Here is a 19,253-nt window from a genome sequence, read left to right as displayed (position 1 = left end):
GTCGAATAATAGTTCATGTTAGGTTGAATAATAGTTCATGTTAAGTCTAATTTTAATTCATGTTACATCTAATAATAGTTCATGTTAGATCTTGTTGATGTCCGAGATCACACAGTCGATCGAATTTACGGAGTCGTTGAGTTGTCGAGGGGTTGAGTCGTCGAGGGGGGTCGCTTCCTACTTTGACTTTATGCCTGGTTCTTAGAGCTCGGGACGGACGAATGACCTGCACACGCAAGAATCGTAAGAGGATGGGGCTTGTTCCCCCCGTGGTACCTCCGACGATCAAGTCAGTTGGTGAACTTGGGTGGGGTGAAGGAAGAACAATGTGTTCTTCTTTATGTGTAGTATGTGCTTTATGGGGGTTTTAGATTGTTAAAAACTGAACATCATTTTATAGCGAATAGCGTCTGTATTTATAGAGGATGCCAAGGGCAGATTAGTCACTTCATGAGTGTGCGGTAGATGGTGGTGAGAGGTGAGCTGGAGGTTGACTCACCCTTTGCTCTATACGTGTCGGTTTGTGAGCGACGGGAGGTCACTTCAGCGATATGGGGAACCAGCAGCCGACTAGGCTTGTTGGTGAGCGAGGGGAGGTCACTTCAGCGAAATAGGGAGCCAACAGCCAACAAGGCTTGTTGGTGAGCGACAGGAGGTCACTTCAGCGATATGGGGAACCAGCAGCCGACAATGCTTGTTAGTGAGCGACGGGGAGTCACTTCAACGATATGGGGAGCCAGCAGCCGACGAGGCTTGTCGGTGAGCGACGGGAGACATAATGATGATCATCAAAAGTTAAGAAATGTTGAGAAGCAATATTCTGAATCGTCCTTGAGAGGAGTGCCGGCTAACGCAGAGTAGTAATCCTTTGATATGAAGAGGATCGACTGAGTCCGCCCATCGAGTCGCCTTTGAGGAATGATGCTGACCCGACTGGGGGAGTGACGGCTCGCAGGATTGCATATGTGCGGAGAATAGGGGATACCTTATAACAGGTCTAATAATAGTTCATGTTAAGTCTAATAATAGTTCATGTTAAGCATAATAATACTTCATGTTATGTCTAATTTCATGTTAATTAGTCTAATAATAGTTCATGTTAGGTCTAATAATAGTTCATGTTACGTCTAATAATAGCTCATGTGAGGTCTAATAATAGTCCATGTTAGATCTTATTTCTTGTTACGTCTAATTTCAGTTCATGTTAAGTCTAATAACAGTTCATGTTAGGTCTAATTTCATGTTAAGTCCAAGTTAATTCTGTAGGCGTCAAAAAATGCTGAAAGATATCCAAATACAGCTCAAGAGGAAATCATCCAAAAAGGCAGAAGAACACAAGTCTTGACTGTCTCGCCGTGCGAGACAGACTTGACTGTCTCGCCGTGCGAGACAGACTTGACTGTCTCGCCGTGCGAGACAGACTTGACTGTCTCGCCGTGCGAGACAGACTTGACTGTCTCGCCGTGCGAGACAGAAAGAGACCTGAATACTCCAATAGGTACACGAGTCTAAACTGTTTCCCTATCATCAACAGGAAGTTTCTAGAGAATATTACTCAGAATATTCTTAAGAATAACCTGAATACTCCAAATAGGTATAAGAGTCTAAACTGTTTCCCTATCCTCAACAGGAAGTTTCTGGAGAATATCAGTTAAAATATTCTTGAGAATAACCTGACTACCCCTAAACGGGTATATGCAGTGTCAACTTGACGACAAGAGCTGATTTTACAAGTACAAGTTCCAGCTTTAATTCAAGATCTCTACAATGGACAAGCGATAAACGCGATGCCGGAAGAATCTTAACTATTCTACAAAGCACTGAATAGATTGAGAGACAAAGAGATCAAAAGTTGAAGCCACCTACGGGTTCCTCTACACGATCTACTCAACCAAGCATTGAAAGGATCATAAGGGGCTGATAAGGCGGATCATTTTGAGCACTTCAGAGCAATCCAGAGCAATCCAGAGCAGAGAGAGAGCAGAGGTCTTGAACTTCCAGCCAATCCTTGAAATTGAGCTTTGACTTGATTTCAAGAAGAACGACTATCTTACCTCGATAAGATATCATTTCAATTTATCACTTCGATAAACGAAGTCAGAATCATAAACCTCTCACGGTTCAATCAGAATCTGTGACTTGGTGGTCCACGAGTCAAAGCGCTCCCGGCACAGGCAAAGATCCCACGAAAGCAGTGATCCAAACAACGATCCTGCGTTTATTTTCTCAAGAGTTGTAATTTTCTTTTTGTTGTGTAAAAGAGTCTTATAAAAAGGCTGTTTTCTTTGAATTTATTGTAATCGACCGAAGATATAATGAATTCGACAACAAATTCGACTTTTGGCGAAAACAAATTCGTGTTAAGTCTAAATTCAGTTCATGTTAAGTCTAATAACAATTCATGTTAGGTCTAATAACAATTCATATTAGGTCTAATTTACTTCATGTTAAAATCCTTTTAAATCTAATTTACGACATGTTAAGTTTAATTTGAAATTAGACCTAACATGAACTATTATTAGACTTAACATGAAATTAGACCTAACATGAACTATTATTAGACATAACATGAACTGAAATTAGACATAACATGAACTAAAATTAAACTTAACATGAACTATTATTAGACATAACTTGAACTGAAATTAGACTTAACATGAACTATTATTAGACTTAACATGAACTAAAATTAGACCTAACATGAACTATTATTAGACCTAACATGAAATTATACCTAACATGAAATTATACCTAACATGAACTCTAAATAGACCTAACATGAAATTAGACCTTACATGAACTCTAAATAGACCTAACATGAAAGAATATAGTAGATAAGAGTATTTTGGAGGTTTGTACTTTTTATCATCTCTCTATGCTTAGTTGGCGGGTAATAAGTGCTAAAAGAGGGCTGCAGCACATGATGTGATACTTCTTGGGGCTGAATCACATGGGAAAAAATGAAAGAGCTGCAACACATGAAAATATTGCTTTTGGGGCATTGACACAATTTTCCCAAATTTTTAAGAGACTTGCACATGATAAAAATTAATAATCATATCCCTCAAGTAAAAGCATGGTGTAAATAAACTTTAGAGCAAACTCAAAGTGATACAGTTGAAAATGAGTTGTAGAGCTGAAATTACCAACTTGGGAATATAATTGATAATTTTCTATTATTTGCAGGTCACATGGTAAATTTTTAAGGGAATATTCCGACATTAATGATAATATATAGTGACATTTAACTAATAGAAGGTGTTAATTGCTACCGTAAAACATAATAAGAGACTTAAATGTCAAGGGAAAAAGACAGGATATGTAAGTCTAGAGTCATGCTAACTATAAAGTGTGTACGTGCTTATGCTAGTTAATGTCTAATTTGAAATCGTAAAGCATACATAAAGATTTTTTTATTGAGAGTATTTTGTACGCGTGGCTTCGTGTATTTTATAAAATCAAATTCATACGGTTGCCTTTCAAGAGAGTCAAACCTAAGACATTGAAGTATTACTCAAAAACAACAAATCACATCGACTAGACCCTCTTGAATTATATGAATTATGAGTTTTTTCGATATTAGTCCCTTAAATCTCTAGTAACTTGATATTAGTCCCTTAAATATGTGTACTTTCATATTAGTCCCTTAAAATGCTTAAACATATTGATAAGACTCCCCGAAGTTAGTTGGGGTTATAAATACCATAGATTATTTTGTTATGTATAGCTTTTGTAGGGAATAGACAGTTGTACTCTCTCCCCTCTAGAACCCAAACCCACAAAAACGTTAAGACACCCAAACCGAACCCACTACCTATTTCATCTTCTCAAACAGTCTGCTTACGATAAACCCATCCTTTCCAATGGCTCTTTTTCATTTTTGAGTGGGAATTAGAGAGACGGAGATTATTCCTTCTCTCCAACGTCTCCCTCTCAAACAAGCAATCAAATACAAGTAATTTCCTAGCAAAAAGGGGGGGAAAATCCTATCAATGCAACCTCAAAACCCTGACGACGATCTCGAACAAGAATCATGGTTGCCATCAATAACTGAACCAATACCTACCAACCTCCAGAAGGAACCATCTTTCTCCCGCTGATGCAGCGACAACGACGCCTCCTCCTCTTTATCCTTCGACAGGATATTGATCGCCAACTCCTCCTCCGCTGTCGTTGACGTCGAGGAGTTCAAGCTTTCATTGCTTCCCATGCTCGTCGATGCCTCCAACGGGAGAAATATGGCCCCTTTTCTTCTGAAGAGAGTGGGAAATGGAGAGATAGAGAGAGAAAGAGGGGGAAATTAGTTTGGTGGGTGTATTCAATGTGTGTGGGGGGTATTTTAGTAACTGGATATCCTTGGTTACTGTAAACCAAACTAGAGTTAGGGGATTTTGACAGAAATTCTAACAGAGGGACTCTTATCAATATATTTAAGCAATTTGAGGAACTAATATCAAAATTTGCATATCTAAGGGACTACTATCAAATATCTAGAGATTTAAGGGACTGATATCGAAAAAGCCCATGAATTACATATAGTATTGAATTAGGAGTAGAAAATTGTTGATATGTAATTGACAGGCTCTGCTAAGGGTATGTTTGGTTATTTCCTAAAAACCAAGAAATGGAAATGAAAAAGTGGAAATCCCAAAAAGTACAATTTCATCCATTTCCATCCCTAAAACTCACCCACAACATCCAATAAAATATTATTTTTATCCAACAACTCATCCACAATATCTAATAAAAAAAATATTTTCATCCAATAACTCATCCACCACATCTAATAAAATATTATTTTTACTCAACAACTCATTCACTACATCTAATAAAATATTATTTTCATCCACAACATCATTCAACTCATCTCATCTCATCATTTCAAATCACTCACATCATCCAATAAGATGGTGACAACTCATCTCATCTCATTAATATTTTATTTCTATCCATTTCCTCCCAAAAGGCTTGGAAAACGATTTTCTTAACGGCTTGTTTGGATTGAGGGGAATGAGGGTGAAGGGAAGTTAGGGGAACCATTCACCTCCATTCACCTTGTTTGGGAACACTTAGGAGGTGAAGTTAATTCACCTCCATTCACCTTGGTTCACCCCCTAATAGTATAAAAATTGTTACCCCCCAAATTGGGGTGTAACCAAGGGGAAGGGAACTCCCTTCCCTTCCCTTCCCAGTTAGGACCAAAGCCAAAATCTCCTCTCGATTCGTTCCATGAACGAGAGGTCCACAAATTGAATGATCAAACCTTTAAACAGTTAGGATCATCTCGCTGCCTACTTGGTCAAACCTTTAAACAGTTAGGACCAAAATCAAAATCCCCTCTCGATTCGTCCCATGAACGAGAGGTCCATAAATTGAACGATGAAACCTTTAAACAGTTAGGATCGTCTCAGAACTCCCTACTTGGTCAAACCTTTAAACAGTTAGGACCAAAGCCAAAATCCCCTCTCGATTCGTTCTATGAACGATTGGGGTGTAACCAAGGGGAAGGGAATTCCCTTCCCTTCCCTTCCTTTCCCTTCCCTTCCCTTCACTTAACTTCCCTCCACCCCCTACGAATCCAAACAGGCCCTAAGTGTGGTTCATATCATTCAATAATATAATGACAACTCATTCTCATCTCATCTATTTTCTTTTTTTTAAGAATGAACCAAACAAAAGAAAACAACCTATTACAAGAAGTAAATTTCTTATAATTCATTTCCTTATTTTCGCCAACCAAATAACATCAAAACAAATTTTCTTAAAAAATCACTCACATCATCCAATAATAAGGTGACAACTAACATCATCTCATCTCCAAATATTTGATTTCCTTCTTTTTAGCCAACCAAACATTCCCAAAATAAATTTTCTTAAAAATAGTTTTCCATTTATTTGATTTCCCTCTTTTTTTAGGCAAACAAACAGCCCCTGATGAGAGTGGGAAATAGAGAGACGGAGAGAGAAAGAGGGGGAAATTAGTTTGGTGGGTGTATTCAATGTGTGTGGGGGGTATTTTAGTAACTGGATATCCTTGATACTTGGTTACTGCAAACCAAACCAGAGTTAGGGGATCTTGACAGAAATTCTAACAGAGGGACTCTTATCAATATATTTAAACAATTTGAGGGACTAATATCAAAATATGCTTATCTAAGGAACTACTATCAAATTACTAGAGATTTAAGGGACTGATATCGAAAAAGCCCATTAATTACATATAGTATTGAATTAGGAGTAGAAAATTGTTGATATGTAATTGATGGGCTCTGCTAGGGGTGAGCACGGTTCGGTTCGGGTCGGTTTTTACCAAAATTTGAACAACCGAACCGAACCACCTATAATTCAAAACCGAACCGAACCGTTGCAAATCGGTTCGGTACGGTTCGGTTCGGTTTGTTCGGTTCTAACTTTATCAAGTATAACTTCACTTCAATTTATCTTTTATATATTATTATTACCCTATGCCAGCATGTATTTGTTTTTTAACTTCACTGTAAACGCGAACGAGTTTGAAAGTTTTGGAAATATATTCGGTCGGTTCGGGTCGGTTCGGTTTGAAAAGTTATCAACCCGACCCGAACCGCCTTACTCTTAAAACCGCTTTTTTCGGGTCGGTTCGGATCGGTTCGGTCGGTTTTTTCGGTTTGAACCGAACCATGCTCAGCCCTAGGCTCTGCGAATAGCAATACTTTGATGGTGGGGCTGCTCACTGCTGTCTGCTGAGGAGACCATCGAGGAAGACGTGTTTCGTGCTAATGCAAAAGATACCATGTGTGATTTGATTTGAATTGTCCATGTTAGTAGATGCGAAGTGGACAGAGTACACAAATATTGCATGTGGAGTACACAGCATAGTAACTCTTTTTCCTTAAAAAAAAAAACATCTTAGTACTCTAAGTACAAGATTTGCATACGCGAGTAAGCATTAAAAAAATAAGAGCTACCCACGTTTTAGAGGTTGGCCCCTTGACATCTTCCATAATATTTGTGCCTCAAATGATTGAAATTGATGATAAGACCCTCAAATCACAAGGGCACTCACAACTTTGCCACTTGTTAATTTTTCAGTTAAAATTTTCAAGGACTGAACAAAATACGCTCGGTTACTAAAATACCCTCCAATGGTCTCTTTGTGAGAGAAGTAGACCATTGAAAAATATGAGGGGCTGTTTGAATTGGTTTTTTGGATGGGTAAAAGGGGGGAAAGCTGTCAAAAATGTCAGCTTTTTGGCAGTTTTCCCCTAAAATCGCCTCTTATAGAGACGATTTTGGAGAGAAGCTGTCAAAAAGCTGATATTTTTGGCTGCTTTCCCACCTTTTACCCATCCAAAAACTGGAAACAAACGAGACCTGAGAGCCGGATTAGGGGAAGTTCTTAATTACCACCACCAGAGGAGGAGGAGAAGAAGAAGATGATGTAAGCTTTAAGTTTTTACTTTGCGGTTTTGAGTTTAAGCCCATCAAAGAAACACGTAGTTACACAGAACTGAGACGTATTACGGGGACTTCAGCGCGAAAGGTTAGAATTGAAGGAATGCTTTCCTCAAATAATTGATGTAACTTAACGAGGGACACCAAAACTGCAAGCACTCTAATGATTTTGTGGACTAATTCCAGATTATGAAAGATCGAGGGGCCGATACTGAAAAACGATCTAAAAAGTAAATTACATTAACATAAAGCACCATCCACGTGGACCATCACCAGCCATTAATTTCCTCCAAGATCCGAAGGAAAATACTATTCTCTCTCCTCACTCTCCCTTCCCGGACCTTTCCGCTTCCAGCTTCACATGGCAAGGCTCCCTTTTTTATCAATTAATAATAATAATAATTCCCCCAACCCTGCAGGAGCAAAGGCCTTCTCTCCAAAAACTCCCATAATAACAAGCAAGCGCCAAATCTCTCTCTGCTCCTCCTCCCCTTCATGCGATCTCAATCTGGGCCTCCCCCAACAGAACCACCCATCCCTTGAAATCTCTCCCCAGTCCGCCCTTTTCCCGCCTCCGCTCCCTCCGCTCCCTGCTGGGCTCCGTCAAGAACCTCTAATGGATTCTTCGTCGGGGGCGAATGGGAAGCTGTTGTCGAAGGAGTTGGATGTTGCTGTGAGAGTTGTGCAGATGGCCTGCTCTCTGTGTCAGAGGGTCCAAGATGGGCTTGTTGGGAGAAAAGGGGATCAGATCAAATCCAAGGATGACGATTCTCCTGTTACGGTTGCAGGTTTTTGAGTCTTTCCCCTAAATACCCATTACCCATTTGTCATTTTTTTTTGTTTTGTTTAATTTGCCGCCTCGTTATTTGTTTGTTTGCAAAATGGGGCTATTGATGTTGATGGGGGTTGATGGGGAGTATATAAAATGGTCTTATTGCTGTTAGGTGGTTGGTTCATTTGGGGCTGTGATAACTTGGAGGCACATTTGATTCATCATAAAGTAACTTTGAGGGAATGGTCATAAATATGACTAAAAACTGAGGCAAAAGTAACCTGTTTAATTAATTCATTAGACAAAATAGGGAAGGATCATAAATAATCTAGGTCCATTTTGGCAAAAAAAAAAAAACACATTAAAAAAAAACAAACAAACAGACGGACGCGCACACACACACATTTAACTCCTTTAATGATAAATTCCGAATGATTTACATAGTTCAGGAGGGTTTAGTGAAATCACCCAATGATATGAGTCTATGACAAGTGAATTTAGTCCTCACCTTTTGTCTTCAATGCTTCTTTGAATATTTCTGCAAGATATTCATATTTTATTGGACAGAGGTTGACTGGATAATGTTTTTTTGAGAATGTTTCCTGCATACTTGTATTCTATTAGAATGAAGGCAGACTATATCATGATCCTATACATTTAAGAGGCGGCTGATTCATAAATGTAGACCTAGTTTCTTTATTCAAACCCAATGGAATTGTATATTCCTATGTTTCCTTCAGTCGGTAAAGTTTGGACACTGCCATTTTCCTTGACGCTCATTCTGTCAATATCAATTTAAAGTTTATTTTTAGTGGTTTCCTTTAGTTATTTTTAGTGCCAACCTCCATGTGACAGTATTGGAACTGAGTGGTTTACAATGACTGGACAAATGCTTTTCCTTTATTAGACTTGTGGATTTGTTGTTTATTTACATTTGATTGCGAAGTTAGTTCATTTCTCATGCATATGAATTTCTCTGAAAAATATTAACGTGTTCAGGATTTCGATATTGGCCTTTAAGTCTCACAACAAAAAAAATTTAAAATTTATGTGACCTAAAATCTGGCTATGGAATTGCTCATTAGAGCTTTAAGTAGGAAGTTAAATTCAAGAGCGCTTAAATTAGCTCTTGAATGCTTCATGTTTCACTAGGAAAGTGCTAGAGTAGAAACAAGGAATTGATGGGTCTGATGAAATCGGAAGAACAGATGATTATGAATGTGAAGAAATAGAGAATACATTTTACAGAAAAAGTTGGAAGGTTTTTATATTTTCAATAGACCTAAAGCAGCTGGCCTCCATTATTTCTACTAGTACTCCCAGCACAGGCGATGCATGCATGACAAAATACATATTTGTGCAAAAAAATTATTAGCAACTACTTAATAATTTACGATAGAAAATAATTCGTGAACATACCAAATTCATTCAACATATATTCCTTGCTTGATATGTATGTTGTTCAACACACCAATTGATGACAAACATAGCAAAGTAATTTGTGAATGTACCAAATTCATTCAACATATATTCCTTGCTTGATATGTATGTTATTCAACATACCAATTGATGACAAACATACCAAATTATGTGCACATGTGTGACATTATTTGCAAAAACAATATTCATAAAACTTTAATGCTTGTTGTTAATATAAATTGGTTTGTAATAAATTATTACAAAGAGTGATATAAATGTACTAATTCACAAATTCATAGTGTTACATGGATTACAGTGAATTGTAGTTGTAGATGCAGCTTAGATTGTTCATAATAGAAAGGCTACTTCTCAAATGCAATTCTCAGCAATTTGGGTAAAACACCAATGTATATTAACGTAAAAAACTATTTAACACAAAAGCAAGGTTCTTACTGCAAAAATAATCTTTTTAGAAGTGAATAGTTGCTTGGATCTCGTCCACGCCATACCTACAAAATAATCTTTTTGAAAGTGAATAGTTGCATTGATCTCGTCCACACCATTCGTGGTTATTGCTTGCATCTTTGGCAGAGGCCAGGACATTCTTTGCTGCTTGCATCCTTTGAATTAAATGCTTTTATCTTTCCTTAATATTTGCTTTTCAAAATTTAGGCTTCTGTTAGTAATATATAATAATACTCCCAGTGCATGCTATATGTACATGACACAATACACATTTGTGCATACAAAATATTAAAAACCTAATAGTACAATCGAAAATCGATAAAAGAATTTGAGATTATTATAAATTAATGAAGTAATTTTGGTAATTTTACACCCCTTTACATATTGACATTATCGAGCGACAAAAAATTATCACAACTATACTCTTGGGCCATGTTTGGATTAGGGAGTTATTTTGTCCTGGGACTAATTTAACTCATTATAGTCCTAGGTATAATAATCCATGGGACTATCTATAGTGAGTTAAATTTAATAATTTGTTTGGCTCAATTTGTCATTAACACCTTCTATACGTATCTCATGTTTGAAAACTTGTCATTATAAAGGGGGTATAGGATTACAAAGTAAAAGTAGACGTTAAAAATACCCTTCTTCCTACCAACAGTGAATTATGCTTTTTAATTATGTAATAAGTAAAGTAATCTGGAGTTCGAGTATCTGATATTCTTCACAAGTGTGTCAGATATAATTTAAGAAGCAATAGTATTTAAAACTTAAAAGAGCACTGTCATAACTTAAAAAATGTAGCATGAAGAATAATCACATGTACGCATCAAAATGCAACTGTCTAATGAAAAATGATCATGTGTACCTATAATAAGAAAATATAATCACCAAATACACATGTACCCATCATTAGAAAACATAATTTCTTACTTTTAAAAAAGAAAATATAATATCCAACATTCATGTCCATAAAGATATGACCAATGATCAAAATACATATTTAACTCTAATAAACAAGTCCTGTCAAAGTATGCTAAACAAGTAAACAAAATAGTAACAAACATAAAAATTATTTGATGATGTCTATATCAATACCATAATACCTTAATTTTCCTTCTGAATCAACCTCTTCACCCACCTATACCTTCTCTCATCAGGTAGACTAAAGAACACATCTAACTGGCTGGCACTCTTAGTGATGAGGGTTGCACCTATCTCTTGCTCATCGTCTGTCATTCCCCCAATCTTCTTAACAGCTCCAAAGACCTCTTTCCTAGATGCCTTCAAGTCTTATTTATAGCCTAGCTTTTGTGCTAAAATCTCGGTTGATGACACCAACACTGAGATATTTGCATTCATTTTTTCAACCATTTGCAAGAAAGACATTCTTTGAACTTTAACTTTTCTCAGAGGTATTGGCCTTCTGCTCGGGGGGCTGATTGGTTGGAGTTGATACACTAGAAGCAATTGGCTAAATACAACGGTCTGGGCCGAGTAGGATATCTTCTAATCTGCTCAAAGTCACTGCAATCACTAGGAGCAATTGGCTGAATACAACGGTCTGGGTCGAATAGGATATCTTCTAATCTGCTCAAAGTCACTGTCATCCCCAGTTATTTTACAATCCGAGCTCTCCTTATTGGTTCCAACTGCAGCTTGCTCCTTAGCTATCTCTCCCATTGAATGACCAGGTGACTGAGCAAACACTCCGGTAAATTTATCCTCGCCAAATATGACTAGCTAGTCATCATAATGTGGCAAGGATTTATTCCTCCACTTGGCCAACTCTGAGTCTTTCTGCATTTCATTCGAACAAAAATATCACCAAGCATAATAGACATATATAAATAATAATTGAACTATAAATGAGAAGACAATACCTTACAGTACTCAGTCCAAACAGACTCATCGACTATGTCTAACATCTTATTGGTTGCATTCTAACCAATGCCACTTGTGGAGAGTGCAGTAAATGTAGCTTTAAACATCCTCTTCCATATCTTTATCTTTGAATCAATATGTGGTGTGGCTCTAAAGTCTGTGCCTGGTAGTCTCCTCAACATGTAATTTTCAAGTGCTTGGATATAGCCATTCTTGAATGATCCTAACTCTTACTTCAACCCATCAGTTATAATGTTGTAGTATGCATTGATGAGAGCATGTTCCTCATTCTTACTCCAAGCTCTTCTCTGCCCTTTGCTCCTAACCTTTGACTAGGGTTATGACTTGAGTATGGTATATCTTCCATTCAACCTACAAGGTAGTGTTAGGCTAGCAACCATAAGTATAAAAGTCATTCAATTCAGTTTATATACAAAGCATATTCATAATAGTTTAGTCATTCTAAACTTTACTGTATCACATTGTAATAAAACATTATCAGCTTATATATTTGTCATAATGCATATATATTGCATAAATAACAAGTCAACGGTACTCTACCATTATCATTGTCAATATTATTAATTTGAATTACTAGATTATTCACAAACTTGCTTTAAAAGTAAGCTTCATAATTTGATGATCCATTGTGGTAAAGAAACTTTTAACCTTTATGTAATAAGAAATGGTACACTGCTCATAAAAAATTCATAAAAGGCCCAAAGGATTAATGTTACATTTTTAAAAATTAAATGACATCAATCAAATAAAAATTAATTTTGTAATATTTTACTCAAATCAACAAGTCACTTCGCATTTTCCTGAAGTGGTAATCCCCTACTTGCCCTCCACTAATTGAACATAGTGACTGTCATTTGCTCTCTCTTAGTAGTCCACTGATCAGAAGTCTCCATAACATCAATATGCCTTCCTTCATTAGGTGGCGTTGGTTGTTCATTGTTGATATCCAAGTCATTCTGTGCATCCATGGGATCCACTACCATCTCTCTCCTTATTATATTATGTAAGAGACAACAAGCAGTGATAATTCTTGACTGTATCTTGATGAGATAAAAGGCAAGGCTCCTAAGGACAGACCACCTAAGCTTGAGTATGCTGAAATATCTCTCAATCATATTCCTTACACTTGAATGCTTCATGTTCAAGAACTCTTGAGGATTTGCAGGAAGTCACCTTCTCTCCATGTCACAAGATGATACCTATGACCCCTATATTGGGCTAAAATCCATCATCAGTGGTGTAGCCAGCATCACATAAGTAGTATTTACCTAAATCAGATCGAATCATTCCTCATCACTGACGCAATTTGGAGTTTAATTAAAGGAAAGTTTATTCACTACAAGTCGGTATCTTCAAATCGTTTCTTATGGTGATGACATCTTTCAACACTCTCCCATTTGTTGCGAACCATCCCAACCAGGAAGTACATAAATGAACCTCAAATCTTGATTACAAATCCCAACACATTTGTGGCAACCTCTTCCTTTCTAGTCCTATATCTTGGCTTGTTAACCTCAAGAACTCACTCTGACATATGTCCCATCCAAGCCTTCCAAGTCACCAAGGCAGTTTCTACAAAAAAATTTAAAAATTATATTATCTGTCTTATTTAATTTCATAAGTCTTATGTATATTTTAAGGGAATAATTACCACAAACCATTTCTACCTCTCATTAGTTTAGTTGGTAGGCACATGTTCTGTTTGGACTAGAAGTACACCTTGTAATCGAAGCACTCCCTTTAATACTCTGTTAAAATATTTGCTAACTGTCTCTCTTGATCTATTATACATTAATTTGATGCGCCTATTCTTGAAATGGCCAGTCAATATATGTAAGAACATTGCGACTTGTGTCTCGACTGCTGTGTTCCTAGTATCAATGATACCACCCAAAGTTCTAAGCAACTGACATAAGGACCCAAAACAGTTACTAATTCTCAATTGTTCTGCAATTGTTCGATTACTACTATTTATAGTGTCATTTAGAAACTTAATTTGCTTGAGTGACCGCTTAAGTGATTTCTCCCAAGTAAAGCATAACTGCTCGTCTCATGCCCTAAGGATGAGCGTCATTAAATGTGCATATAAGGATAAAAAACAGCAAACATGCACAAGGATTTGCTGTAATACAATAAACTCCTCAGCCTCAATATCTATTAGGTCCATCTCGAGGTCCATGTCTACGAAATAACAAATATAAACATGTTAAAATCAATTACCCAACTACTGCATCAAGAAAAAAAAAACAAGAATTATGCATTTTCTGTAACTTCTAGAAAACTTCTTTTGATTACACAAGGTTTAGACCTCGATAGCATTGCGTTCACGGGAACAATACTATTTAGCGCATTCATGAGAACAATACTACTTAGGCTTAAATTAGTAAAGATCACATCCATCGATATCATCCATTCAGGTAAAAAAAAAAGTTTTTTTGACTTGTGATCAACTGATCGTATTATACTAAAAGTTATTCGACAACAGAACCAAATAAATTCCTGCAAAACCTCAAAATCATTACTACTTACTTTTCTGCAAAGATAAGGAATGATTCAAAGTCAGGTAACACATAAATTAAAAATTATAATAGATTAGTCTAAAGTTTTAAAAGAAATATAGAATATAAGTAAATCCTATGAGATGGCAAAATCATCTTGTTTCACTAACATGAATCACAAGGAAGACAGTAATGGCAAAAAAGAAACATTAATCAATGTTCTATGACAAATATAATACTAAAATCATAAAAATGGGAAGAAAATTACTTATAAATAGACTCCTTTTCGTTGATGCTGTGGTTTATTGAATTAATGAATGGTATACATAAAACTGAGAAAGAATAATGTTACCCAAATTCTTCTGGATATAAAGTTATGGTTGAGACCTAGTGTTTATTTAATTATAGAAGCAGAGAAATTTTATCAATTAAACATAACATGAATAAAATAACATGAAAAGCCAAAATTTTAATCTTTTAAGATAAACTTTGATATACGTTTGAGAGAGATGGTGGAAGAGAATTGATATATAGTATATATATATATATATATCATATATTATATATAATATTAAGTATATAATATATATATATATTATTATATAGTATATATAGAGAGAGAGATGAGAATCTGAGTTAGAGAGTGAGAGAGAGAAGAGAGAGAGAGAGCAAGATCCTATCAACTTAAGTTGATTGTCCACCAAAGTTCTAGCCACATATATATTAATTATAAAACACATTTATATTATAATACATGGATCCCTTTTAGGCCAATATGAATGCGTTAAAAACCTTTGGTGTCGACACACTATTTGCATCCACTTAAGTTGATTAAGGAGTTTTCACCTATATATATACTATATATATATATATATATATATATATATATATATATATATATATATAGAGAGCAATATGGTATGCTTGGTAGTATGTGTCACATTACCCCCTCCACTCATTCAAATTATGAGACCACCAATTCACATGGGTAGCTGAGCTGGGATGGAGGATGTGACACATCACTACAAGCACAAAATTTGTGCTTGGTACCAAGCATACCCATTTTTCTTCATATATATATAATATATATATTATTATATAATATATATATATATATATTATATATATATATATATATATATATATATATAGAGAGAGAGAGAGAGAGAGAGAGAGAGAGAGATTTTAGCGTTTGCTAGGTGCAGAGCCGAGTTTGTTCTCTGACTAATAAGCATCGATCACATGCGAAAAATTAGTAGGCTGAAAAAAGTGCGAGTGAGAAAGCCTGGGTAATATATTAGAAAAGTAAGGTGGCATTTGGAAAATTAAGTGAATTTAAAATATATAAGTTACTTTTTTTACAAATGACTTTTACATCCATATTAGTATCCAAGTGAAATATAGTGTTTGCTTGAAAAGTTAAATTATTATTGAAAGTGCAATGTGAAGATTGAAATTACCCTAGATGGTGAGGGTGGGGTGTGAATAGAGTATTTACTAATCTAATCCGATATTAATGCTAATATAAAACTTATTAACTAATTTATTCTTGCTAGTGAGATGTTCAACAACTTATGAGCAATTATATGTAATTAAAATGAGAGCAATATAAACATGAACAAATATACAAAAGATAGAGTGACAAATAACAATCGTAAACACACAATGTGATCACGGAGTTTGGTCACTCCCGACCTATGTCTCCGCTCCCCACTCTCGAAAAGAATCTCCACTATCTCAAAAATCACTACACAATCGGTTTTTAATGCTCACCGACAAACATTTACAACACAATGCAATCACACAATATGCCCTCTAAGTGTTGGCCTCACGTGTCGCCTTCCTCAAGTGCTCGTATTTACAACCTCTCCCTAGGCTTTACAACCAACGCCACTTCTCTTGGAATCAACCACGTCTCTCATCAACTACTCTTCTCGGTGTACTTGTGTATTACAATGTGATCTCAACAAATAGTCTCACAAATACAAAGTTTTTATTCTCTAACAAGATGAGAATTCAATTAAGCTCACACTCAATGTATCACTTACCACAATCCAATTATATAATGTATGAAATGCTAAAAGCTCAATAGGTGATGTGTGTGATCAATGAGCAATAACAAAACTAAACTCAATATGAAATCTAGCTTAATCTTGTAAGATAAACTTTGATATACGTTTGAGAGAGATGGTCGAAGAGAATTAAGAGAGAGAGAGAGAGAGAGAGAGAGAGAGAGAGAGAGAGAGAGAATAGGGTTGCTGAGGTTGAGCGAGTTTGTTTCTGACGATAAGATCGATCCCGTGCGAAAAATTAATAGGCTGAAAAAAAGTGCGAGTGAGAAAGCCTGGGTAATATATTATAAAAGTAAGGTGGCGTTTGGCAAATCAAAAGAGAATTTAAAATATGTAAGTTACTTTTTTTACAAATGAATTTTACATCCATATTAGCATCCAAGTGAAATATAATGTTTGTTTAAAAAGTTAAATTATTATTGAAAGTGTAATGTGAAGATTGAAATTACCCTAGAGGGGGGTGAATAGGGTATTTGCTAATCTAATCAAATATCAATGCCAATATAAAACTCATTAACTAATTTACTCTTGCTAGTGAGATATTCAACAACTTATGAGCAAGGTTATATAATTAAAACAAGGACGATATAAACATAAATAAATATACAAAAGAGATAGTGACAAATGATAATCGCAAACACACAATATGATCACGGAGTTCGGTCACTCTCGACTTACGTCTCCGCTCCCCATTCTCAAGGAGAATCTCCACTATCTCAAAAATCACTACACAATCGAGGTTTAACGCTCACCGACAAACGTTTGTAACTCACACAATTCAATCACACAATACGTCCTAAGTGTTGGTCTCTCACGTGTCGCCTTCGCTCGGATTTATAATCTCTCCCTAGGCTTTACAACCGACGCTACTCCTTTTGGAATCAACCACGTCTTTCACCAACCACTCCTCTCGGTGTACTTGTATATTACAATGTGATCTCAACAAATAGCCTCATAAATACAAAGTTCTTGTTCTCTAACAAGATGAGAACTCAATTAAGCTCACACTCAATGTATCACTCACCACAACCCAATTATATATATATATATATATATATAAAGTTAGAAATTGAGTTTAGAGAAAACTTCTCTAACAAATAAGAGTGTGAGAGATTGAGATTGAAGCCCAAACACGAAATAAATGATCTTTTCTTCTTGTGAAAACTTTTTCACATAAACTCTTGTAAAAATACACTTTAAATACACTTAAACCCTTATAAACTTGTTTTAAAACTTTTCTTTTATGGTTCAAAAGTTAGAGGGTAAGGGGTATATATAGGTTCATGAAACAAAGCCCAAAAGCTAAGAAAATCCAAACAAAATGACAAAAAATCCGAAAAATCAGAAAGCTAAAAAAACTAGTCGTTACGGTGCCATCAGTCAACTGATATTGTTCATTAGTCCACTGATGAACTGACCGTTATAGACCGTTCATCTGTCGACTGATAATGTTCATCAGTCGACTGATGAACTGACCGTTACAGGCCGCTCATCCGTCATCGGTCGACTGATGAACTCATCAGTCGACTGATAACCTGCATCGGTCGATCGACTGAGCAGAAACTTTCTGTTTTTCTAGCCACTTTCATCGGTCGACTGATGATTTCATTAGTCGACTGATAACGTGCACATGGTATATCATGAACAATAAAATTTAACTTTGAACCCGTTTAAAAAATAGCAAATAAAATTTAAAAAATGTAAAATTTGGGAAAATATTTATAAACATGAAAATGAACATGTTACAAAAGAAAATTTTAAAATATCATTTTCCGTTTGTGAAATCTCTTCATTTTGCTAACTGTTAAACAATATGAATTTGTTAAAACTTGATTTTGGTGAAATCAATACAAACAAGTTTTGAAACACTTTTTAATAGATTAATAGACTTGAGAAAAGATATAAAATAATGTAAACGAGTCTTTAATCCATAAACATATTATTTTGCAAATAAAGATGATAAATATGAAACTAGCATGTATGTTTGTAAATGTAACTATTTGTTTCATATTTATTTGATTTAACTTAAAAGCGATAAATCGAAAACGTGTATATGTGTGTGTAATATTTGAGCTTTAAGCATAAACACACAAAGTATGAGATCTAAACTAGAAATAATATACCCAAGCTAAGAGATCTTCGATATGCTTGTCTTGGTTGCGGATGAAGCTTGAACTTGTACTTGACTTGAAATGCAAAACTTCATTCCGATATTTCTTCTATCCTCCAATGGATATGATCGTGTAGGCGTAAGTCCATCCAACCTCCAACGAAGGATCTTTGTGTAGAATACCTAACAAGCAAATATAAACACTCGACAAACGTTGTTAGGAATTGTTTGTTAATCATCAAAACTAGATTAGATAGTAGGCTCATAAACATGAGACCTAACAAAGATGATGTGACAAAATAAGATTAATTAGAAAATATAATTAAAGTTATTTAATTAAAATTAGTTACCATTTATATCACTTTCATGTGACTTCACTATTTTTTTAGGGAAAATCAAAATTGCATTAAATCCTATGTGACAACTTTCTTGCATTTTACTTTCATAACCACTTGCATGCAAGCAAACACCAAAATTGGCAAACAAAAGTGACTTTCTCACTTTCATCAGTCACTTGCATGCAAACAAACACCCCCTAAGTGTAAGTACGTCTTTTAGTATTTAATCCCAAATTA

General features: G+C 35.6%; 1 protein-coding gene across 2 annotated transcripts in view; it reads left to right on the top strand.

The window, feature by feature from the left end:
- LOC109820477 (PAP-specific phosphatase HAL2-like) overlaps positions 7,583-19,253 on the top strand; it is a 16,954-nt gene continuing 5,283 nt past the window's right edge. The window contains exon 1 of one of the 2 annotated variants that reach the window (XM_020386625.1): positions 7,583-8,222. In XM_020386625.1, the coding sequence (XP_020242214.1) occupies positions 7,796-8,222 (427 nt within the window). In that variant the 5' untranslated portion in view covers positions 7,583-7,795. The remainder of the gene's footprint in view (positions 8,223-19,253) is intronic. The other variant, XR_002241867.1, reaches the window with a different exon arrangement.

Source organism: Asparagus officinalis, chromosome 8 (assembly GCF_001876935.1).
Source record: "Asparagus officinalis chromosome 8, Aspof.V1, whole genome shotgun sequence".
Lineage (NCBI taxonomy): Eukaryota > Viridiplantae > Streptophyta > Magnoliopsida > Asparagales > Asparagaceae > Asparagus > Asparagus officinalis.
The sequence above is the reverse complement of the archived record's forward strand: the minus strand, read 5'-3'. Positions and strand labels throughout refer to the sequence as shown.